A 10,443-nucleotide genomic window follows, 5' to 3' on the forward strand; every position below is an offset into this window, starting at 1 on the left:
GCAAGAGGTTGTGTTCGAGTGAGTCGTAAATCCATCAGCCGTAAACAAATGGCATGCGAAGATATGTGTACAATCCTGTTGGCGAAAAAAAAAATAGAAAAAGGAATGGTTCTCGCTACTTAGATCGTAAGCGGAAAAATAATACGAAAAATTTTGATCAGCTTTTAAAATTTCTGCTTGTTTAGTTACTCGTATCCCACTTGCAATTACATTATTATTCTGATAAGATCTTTTTAAATTAAATAATAATAACATACGTCATTGTCTTAGCTGATAACATCGTGCACGGCGATGCAGAAGTGCTTGAACAAACAAGCGCGTTCAGCGTAACATCCTTTCTCCGTCCCGAGGCAGCTGTTTAACCTTATCCTACTTTTGCTTAAAATATTTGGTTCGTGGCCGTCCCGTAACTTCCAAAAGTGTCTACGTGTGTTTGACGAGAACAGTTCCGCCCGCTGTGTGTTCGCAGAGTCGCTCCGGATGTACCCGCCTGCCTTCGTCCTCGACCGCCAATGCGTGCGACTCTACCGACTGCCGACCACAGAGCACTGCCCGGGGGTCGAACTGCGACCCGGGGACGACGTCTGGGTGTTTGTCCACGCCATCCACCACGACCCCAGGTACTTCCCACAGCCGGAGCGCTTCGACCCGCAGCGCTTTAGCCCCGAGAACAGGCGCAGCATCAAGAAGTCCAGTTACCTCCCCTTCGGATCTGGGCCTCGCATGTGCATCGGTAAGCATTTATCTCGTGTTGCAACCAACTACTGAGACATGAAACTTCTTGTACGAATGCATGCTTTCGCGGCGATATCCGTTACTAAAACATTCTCAAGTGGATGACAATGGCAGAGAATATCTCTGCCGAAAGCTGGTGGGCAGTAAACCACTTGACGCGGCTTGAATCCCGAGAATGTTTTATTAATGAAACTTCTTGATCGTCTGGTCACTGTTTATATTGGTGACCTCGGCTTGTTCACTGGTTTATTTCCTGGGATAAGGGGTGCAGTAGTGTGGCGTTGTTTGCCGAAGTCTTTTTACCCACATTAAAAAATGGTTATATTATATTCTCTTGCATTGTGACTTTTTCATTGCTCAGTACACGAGGTACATTGAAAGTAAATTCACTGACCATGCACGAAGAACACGTGGGTCAAATAACTTTCTCGTAACTAGAATGACGCTCCTTAGACAAACGTAAATATAATTAACATATTGCTTCGGCCCCTTGTCGTGTTATTGTCGTCGTTTTCACTCCAAAGACAGGTTTGATGCAGCTCTCCACGCTATTCTATCCTGTGCAAGCTTCTTCATCTCCCAGTACCCACTGCAACCTACATCCTTCTGAATCTGCTTAGTGTATTCATCTCCTGGCCTCCCCCTACGATTTTTACCCCCCCACGCTTCCCTCCAGTACTAAATTGGTGACACCTTGATGCCTCAGAAAGTGTCCTACCAATCGATACCTTTTTCTAGTGAGCTTGTGCCACAAATTTCTAAGAGAAATTCTATTCAGTACCTCCTCATTAGCTACGTGAGATACCCACCTATTCTTCAGCTTTCCTCTGTAGTAACACATTTGAAAAGCTTCTATTCTCTTCTTGTGTAAACTGTTTATCGTCCATGTTTCATTTCCATACATGGCTACACTCTGTACAAATCCTTTCAGAAAGGTCTTCCTGACACTTAAATCTATACTCGATGTTAACAAATTCCTCTTCTTCAGAAACGCTTGTCTTACCATTGGCAGTCTACATTTTATATCCTCTCTACTTCGGCCATCATCAGTTAGTTTGCTTCCCAAACAGCAAAACTCACCTACTACCTGAAGTGTCTCGTTTTATAATATAATTCCCTCAGCATCACCTGATGTAATTCGTTTAAATTCCATTATCCTAGTCTTGCTTTTGTTAATGTCCATCTTATATGCTCTTTTCATGACACTGTCCATTCCATTCAACTCCGCTTCCAAATCCTTTGATGTGTCTGACAGAATTACAGTGTAGCAGCAGACCTCAAAGTTTTTATTTCTTCTCCCAGGACTTTAATTCTTACTCCAAATTTTTCTTTCGTTTCCCTTAGTGCTTGCTCAGTATACAGATTGAATAACATCGGGGATAGGCTACAATCCTGTCTCACTTCCTTCTCAACCACTGCTCCCCTTTCGTGCCCATTGACTCTTATAACTCCCATTTGGTTTCTGCACAAATTGTAAGCAGCCTTTCGCTCCCTGTATCTTTAGACTTTGAAAGAGAGTATTCCAGTCAAGATTGTCAAAAGCTTTCTCTAAGTCTATAAATGACATAAATATAGGTTTGCCTTTCATTAAACTATCTTCTATGAGATGTCGTAGAGTTAGCATTGCCTCACGTGTTCCTAGATTTCTCCTGATTCCAAACTGACCTTCCCCGAGGTCCACTTCTACCAGTTTTCTATTCTACTGTAAAGTATTCGTGTTAATATTTTGCAGCTGTGACTTATTAAATTGATAGCTCGGTAAATTTCACACCTGTCAGCACCTACTTTCTTTGGAATTGGAGTTATTTTATTCTTCTTGAAGTCTGAGGGTATTCCGCCCGCCCCACGTCTCTCGCTCACCAGATGGAGGAGTTTTGCCACGGCAGGCTCTGCCCAGACAGTCAGTGGCTCTGACGGACTGCTGCCCACTCGCGGGGCCTTGTTCTGACTTAGGTCTTTCAGTGCTTTGTAAAATTTTTCACGCAGTATCATATCTCCCTTCTCATCTTCATCTACGCCCTTTTCCATTTCCATAGTATTACCGCTTGTATAAACCATCTATGTACTCCTTCCACCTTCCTGCTTTTCATTCTTTGCTTAGCACTGGCTTTCCTTCTGAGCTCTTGGTATTCGTATAGGTGATTCTCTTTTCTCCAAAGGTTTCTTAATTTTCCTGTGACATATGCTTCTACATCCTTACATTTGTCCTTTAGCCGTTCCAGCTTAGCCACTTTGCACTTTCTGTTGTTGTCATTTCCTAGATGTTTTTATTGTCTTTCGCCTCCTTCATTTATTGCATTTTTATATTTTCTCCTTTCATCGATTAAGTTCAACGTCTCTTGTGTTAAGCAAGAATTTCTGCAAGCCCTTGTGTTTTTTACCTGCTTGATCCACTGCTGCCTTCAATATTTCATCTCTGAAAGCTACCCATTCTTCTTCTACTGTATCTCTTTCCCCTGTTTTTGCCAATCGTTCCCTAATGCTCTGTCTGAAACTCTCTATAACCTCTGCTTCTTTCAATTTATACAGGTCCAATATCCTTAAATTGCAACCTTTTAGCAGTTTCTTCAGTTTCAATCTGCAGTTCATAACCAATAAATTGTGGTCAGAGACCACATCTGCCCCTGTAAATGCCTTACAATTTAAAACCTGTTTCCGAAACCTCAGTCTTAACATTATACAATCAATCTGAAACCTTCCTGTGTCTCCAGGTTTTTTCCACGTATACAACCTTTTTCATGGTTCCTGAACCAAGTATTAGCTATGATTAAATTATGCTCTGTGCAAAATTCTACCAGGTGGTCTCCTCTTTCATTCCTTTTCCTCAGTCCATATTCACCTACTACTTTTCCTCCTCTTCCTTTTCCCACTATCGAATTCCAGTCCCCCCATCACTATTAAATTTTCAGCTCCCTTGACTGAATAATTTATTTTATCTCATAATGTATTTCCTCGATGTCCTCTCCCATCTACGGAGCTAGTTGGGATATAACTTTAGATTCAGCTGTTTATTAAAAAAAAGGATTGTCTCAAAAGAGGAACGACACAAATGACATCAGCGCTCAGCGTTCAGAATAACGTGTTTCAGCTATCTAGCCGCAAGCAATGAGTATCCGCAAGTAGGAGGCAGTCTTCAAATTTGTAATGACCACACAACAGGCAATAATGATGAATACAAGGTATTTAATCAGCGATAGCTGCTGTATTGCAGACCTCCTGTTCCACGGCAGAAACAGTGGTTTGCCATATCATGTGATTGGGTTATCGTCAGACGTAGACTGAGGCGCGATACTGGCAGGTCTTGTCTGGCGCAGTAAGCAGGCTCTCCATCTCTGAGTCTGCAAGGACTGGAACTACCGCACACCGTCGTATCGAGGGTGAACCGTGTGTCGTCGACACAGTCATGTGCCATGTGCTGTAAAGTGTTAGTTTCACGGTCCACCTTGAACTGTCGCACACTGTAACAGAGGCGACAAAGCAGCGCATCACGTGTCATTCCAGTGCTGGACAACACGAACTGCTGAGCAGCAAACACGTTACACCGTCATGGACCCTCGAAGTATAGAGGAAGGTTGGCTCAATCAGTGTGTCACGGTACACAAAAGTAAATGCCGAAGACAAGATATGAAGACAACATGGTGCTACTATTCCACTTGTCATCAACAGACAGGTTTCTGTTAGGATATGGAGGTATGAGGGTTGTCATAAGGTTTTAATTATTGCATTATTTTTGTTGTTGCAGTTATGTATCTGCAATACTGGTGAACGCTGAAATCCTCACATCGCTGTACCATGCCACGCCACTGTAATTTTGAAAAGAAAATGGCGCAACCCATTTTAAGGGGAAGAACGTTCGAACGATCATTTTTGAGTTGATGAAGTTGAATTGCTGAAGTGGTACACAAACTCAGCGTGAAGACCCGGGATTTGCAAGAGGGGGCCCGGGTTCTCGAAGACAAGGGCGCCGCAATCGAGGCAACAGCTGAAAAAATGAAAAATCACTGATGGATGAATTTTCAACATCTTGCACGACGTTTTCAACATAATACAGGGTGATTCAAAAAGAATACCACAACTTTGAAAATGTGTATTTAATGAAAGAAACATAATATAACCTTCTGTTATACATCATTACGAAGAGTATTTAAAAAGTTTTTTTTTCACTCAAAAACAAGTTCAGAGATGTTCAATATGGCCCCCTCCAGACACTCGAGCAATATCAACCCGATACTCCAACTCGTTCCACACTCTCTGTAGCATATCAGGCGTAACAGTTTGGATAGCTGCTGTTATTTCTCGTTTCAAATCATCAATGGTGGCTGGGAGAGGTGGCCGAAACACCATATCCTTAACATACCCCCATAAGAAAAAATCGCAGGGGGTAAGATCAGGGCTTCTTGGAGGCCAGTGATGAAGTGCTCTGTCACGGGCTGCCTGGCGGCCGATCCATCGCCTCGGGTAGTTGACGTTCAGGTAGTTATGGACAGATAAGTGCCAATGTGGTGGCGCTCCATCCTGCTGAAATATGAATTGTTGTGCTTCTTGTTCGAGCTGAGGGAACAGCCAATTCTGTTTCCATTTGAGCAAGGATAAAATCACAGAAATCGATTCTTTTAATCTTATCAGCTGCAGACAGTGCTTGAACCAATTTCAGACGATAAGGTTTTATAACTAACCTTTTTCGTAGGACTCTCCATACAGTTGATTGTGGAATTTGCAGCTCTCTGATAGCTCTGCGAGTCAATTTTCCTGGGCTGCGAACAAATGCTTGCTGGATGCGTGCTACATTTTCATCACTCGTTCTCGGCCGTCCAGAACTTTTCCCTTTGCACAAACACCCATTCTCTGTAAACTGTTTATACCAACGTTTAATACACCACCTATCAGGAGGTTTAACACCATACTTCGTTCGAAATGCACGCTGAACAACTGTCGACAATTCACTTCTGCCGTACTCAATAACACAAAAAGCTTTCTGTTGAGCGGTCGCCATCTTAGCATCAACTGACGCTGACGCCTAGTCAACAGCGCCTCAAGCGAACAAATGTACAACTAAATGAAACTTTATAGCTCCCTTAATTCGCCGACAGATAGTGCTTAGCTCTGCCTTTTGTCGTTGCAGAATTTTAAATTCCTAAAGTTGTGGTATTCTTTTTGAATCACCCTGTAAATATCACCGGTTGCTGTGTTCCGCGTCTGCTGACATCCATTCACTATCTCGAATGACCTCGATGTCGACGGGACGTTATAGCATAATCTTCCTTCATTTTCACACTCATTCAAAAAGCCCGGCGAACAGAGGCAGCGATGGATATGCTGCAGCTGCGTCAAGACTGTTCTCGGGCTCCAGACGCCTCTGGATGCAACATTATGACCCCGACACACAGGACGAAAGAAACCAGTGACAACGTGTGGGTTCTTCGCCGCCGAAACGGGCGATACCCAACCAACGCAGAGTCAGGTGATGCTGGGTGCCACGGTTTGGTGAAAACAAATTATGTTCGTAAGCGGCAAACTGTAACAGTAGCATACTACCAAAATCTCCTCACTGTAAACTTCCCAAGGGGCCGATTTTGAACCACAACAATTTTCCGCAGCATTCTGCACAGGACACAATTATGCATGCATCGCCTTTGGACTATACATAGACCTGTAAAATTAGCGTAGTCTATCATACACTATCATAATTAAGCGTAGACTGTAGTAGATTTCCTAGCAGCTTTGGTCAGTTACCTGTACGTTAGGTGTGTTGCATACGTATAGTGTGTTACCCCATCACAGTCGCTTTCTTTACATGTGCGATCGGCGTCTCACTAGATTCCATTAAAAACCAGAAGCGCTGAACCGTCTGGACACTGAATGAGGATTTATAAAGGGCCGTGTAACCTACGGAACATTTTTCTTCTACACAGTTGTCCTCTTGTCTGTTAGTTAAAAATAGCAGTATTTATAACAAAACACAAATTGTCAATGATTAATTTAGGCTTTATTCGAAAATTTTTGATTTGTAATGTGAGACAGACGTTGTAGTAAAAATAAAGAAAACAATACACGTTTATCATACAGCGTTAGAAAACGAAATTTTCACAACAAAAATGTAAAATAAAAAAGCACAATATTATATCAATCTTAGCTTCCAAACTTATTCGATTATATGAAATATATTTCTAGTACTCATAAATAACTTTCGCGTTTATCAATAATAACAGGAATTTCTTGCCCTGAGTACAAGATAACAACAATAATTATATGTTTTTATGTCTGTGGGTGTAAACTATGATTGCATCAAAAGAAATTGCTTTGGATACATAAAAGCGCGGAAATTACATGATCAGCTAATTTATATTACTTACAAAATGCGAGTTTATATTCTAACTGCCGTAGTCCTACTCTTTTACTACAGCATTTATGTAGTGTAATAAAACTGCCAAACTATTGGTAGACCGCAGCTCGTAAAATTTGAATCATTCCACTATATTCCCCTGACATGGAGTCCAGTGAGTACTTGAAGGAAACATTGGTTACGAGGCATTTTCGAAATGACGACGAGGTGATTTCCAAGTTGGAAAATTTCTGGACAACCAAAGCGCAGACAGCCAAAGCGCCTGCCATATCATGATATGAAGATAAGAAAGATGTTTTACAAAACAATGACTGTACCTAGTTAGCAAAAAACAGCGAAACTTTGGCAGTTAAGAAATGTTGGACAGTTCAGTCCACAGAAATAAGATTTTTTTCTAACTGTTAAGAAAATAAGATTTTTTTTGTACTGTTAAGAAATTTCTAGGATTGATAGTGAACTTGGAGAGAGTTAAATATACACGGGTACACCAAAAATATGGAAACAGCAAAAACACAACACATTGCCATGCCTAATATGGAGTAAGAGACCAATTGCTTTTCAAAACAGCTCCCAGTCGTCTGAGAAAGGACAGGTCACGTACGGTTTTCAAGGGAATCTTATTGTCCTGCGAAATTTTGTCAAATTGAGGTAACGATAATGGAGGTGGAAAACGATGGCACACCCATCTCTCCAAAGTAGGCTACAAAGGCTCAGTAATATTAGATATGGTGTCTGTTCCGGCCACAGGGGATGCTACAATTCATCCACCCTTGGACGACGTGAGCTTAGTGAATAGAGGTCCTGTCATCTTGGAACAAAGCACCGCCACTAGGGAGGGGGAGTGGGGGGGGGGGGAGTTTTACCGTTGGATGGACCTGATAAGCGAAAGGTGATATAGACCTTGGCAGTAACGTGACCTTCCAGATTAACCACGGAACCCATGGGATGTCACGTTATGGGTGGCCAAATCATCGCCTACCTGGTTCACTCCTGGGACCTAAAGTCGGGCACAAGTTGGGAACTGTGTGAAAAAAGACTTCTCATACCGAACGACTTTCTTCCATTGCTCCGTGGTCGAGCTTTTATCGCTTCGACACCATGTTTTCTGTTACAGGCATTTCCGCCAGTGACGAGCGACTTTGCAGTTCTAGTTTGCTCCTGCTGACATAGTTCGCGAGTGGGCCATCCATTTCTGCGTGGACTTGTTACTGTTGTCCTCTTATTATTCGTCACAGTCCTCTTCAATCACCGTCTGTGACGATTACTCAACGCACAGTCTCGTCCGTGTTTCGACTTGGCGGACGATATTTTTTCGCTTTCCTTCTATATGGTATAAAGGATACGGTGGCTCTTGAAACACCGAACACTTTGGCTCCCTTTGTCACGGAAACACCCATCATACGAGCAGAAACAATTTGCCCACGTTCGAATTCACTCAGCTCTTGCACGAGGCACTCACAGCTATACAGAACACTGCTGTTGGCACGACTGACACTTGTACCGTACTGAGGACACAGCAAGGCTGTCTCCAACTCGAAGGATCGTTTTAACGCCGCAGTGCTTTATTAGGCGTTGTTACATTGAAGAGAATATGTTTTTGCCTTTCTCCAATTTTTCGACAAATAACTAGTCAGCTACAGAATTACCTGCAGTGGCCTCCCAACCACAGTGAAGCTTCATCATCAACAGATGTGAAAGCTGTGATAACAGAGAAATCTGAAGACCGCCTGACGATTAAATCTCGGACATGTGGAGTCTGACAACCACTATATCACCCCTCAATATGCAAGTTACACACAGAATACAACAACAAGGCAAGATTCACGCTTGGCTACCATCTGCATTTATGAGTAACAATGTATTTCTGGCAGTCTTCCCATATTTTCGTCCAACCTCTGTACGAGCATATGCAGCGTTAAGTGAGTATACTGAAGTAGGAAATTCTAGTAAAGAAATCATCTCGGCTGCCAAAATTCTCCTATAACACTCTGCACAAGCACAAGCGGAACCAGCCAACATCTGGACCACCGTTACTGTGGCTGTGAAGTCGTCGCATATGCTTCATGTGTCGACTGCACATTCTGATGACACTTGTAAATGGCTCCGCGAGATCATCTGTTTAATTGTGATTGTCCAGAATTATAAATTAGAGCTTGGGCAGCCGAGGCGGTTTCGTTTATTGAGATTTCTTACTTTATGGATGACTGCGGCATCGAGAGAAACGAAAAAAGGGTGTTTACAAGATACGTTCGACTGATAGTTTAAACCGCAGTCCTCAGAGAATCACCATGTGGAAGCCTAGAAACTAGGTAAATGGTGTGTACCGAGAAATGTTTCATTTAAATGAAGACGATGACGAGCTACAAATAGCTAATCTTTAGAGATATACTAGAATGAAACATCGGTAAGCACCTCCTGAAAGATACACATGTTCTTTTTGGGCTAATTATTTCTTCTACACAACTGAAGAATAGGAAAGTAATTAATACCAACTCCTTGAGAACACCAGTAGGTAGCAAATTACGAGCACAGAGTATGCTTCTGACCGGGGTCTCCTTGTTGCAGCCCAGAGGTTCGCTTTGATGGAGGTGAAGCTGGTGCTGGTGCAGCTGCTGGCGCGGTTCAGCCTGGTGGCCGTCGCCGAAACGCCGGCGACTCTCCAGACGGACCCCAGCAGTCTGACGATGGCCATCAAGGGCGGCAGCTGGCTCGGCGTGCAGCGCAGACGCCGAACACAACTGGACAGCGAGGTTGCCTCGTTCGAGGGCTCTCGAGAGAGCGCGTTAATGAGAAATTTGTAACTGGTACTACTCCAACACAAGCATCTTGCATTCTGTAGAAGATGAGAGCGGAAGGGGATCACAGGTAGTCTGTGGAGGACTTTTCAGCTGACGTGCAACACTTGCCACATACAAATTCGAGGCCTGTAAATAAGTAATGACTCCGATTTTGTACGAGAATCTTAAGAACAAAGTAGAGCTGTCTCCAACTCGAAGGGTCGTTTTAACACCGCAGTGCTTTATTAGGCGTTGTTACATTGAAGAGAATATGCTTGTGCCTTTCTGCAATTTTTCGACGAATAACTAGCCAGCTACAGAATTACCTGCAGTGGCCTCCCAACCACAGTGAAGCTTCATCATCGACAGATGTGAAAGCTGTGATAACAGAGAAATCTGAAGACCGTCTGACGATTAAATCTCGGACATGTGGAGTCTGACAACCACTATACCACCTCGCAAAATGCAAGTTACAGACAGAATACGCACAGTAAACTACAAATTTAGTCTGCCGCTTTCAAATTACTCCTCTTGGAAAGTACCTGCTATAGTAATGGTCCCACGCTTTGTCGCACCTCTGGTAATCAA

General features: G+C 43.0%; 1 protein-coding gene across 1 annotated transcript in view; it reads left to right on the forward strand.

Annotated features, from left to right (window-relative positions):
- Positions 1–9,879, forward strand: part of LOC126187599 (cytochrome P450 9e2-like) — an 84,191-nt gene extending 74,312 nt beyond the window's left edge. The window contains exons 7-8 of the mRNA XM_049928786.1: positions 470–733; positions 9,644–9,879. Of these exons, the coding sequence (XP_049784743.1) occupies positions 470–733; positions 9,644–9,879 (500 nt within the window). The remainder of the gene's footprint in view (positions 1–469; positions 734–9,643) is intronic.
- Positions 9,880–10,443: the final 564 nt, after the last annotated feature.

This window comes from Schistocerca cancellata, chromosome 5 (assembly GCF_023864275.1).
Source record: "Schistocerca cancellata isolate TAMUIC-IGC-003103 chromosome 5, iqSchCanc2.1, whole genome shotgun sequence".
Lineage (NCBI taxonomy): Eukaryota > Metazoa > Arthropoda > Insecta > Orthoptera > Acrididae > Schistocerca > Schistocerca cancellata.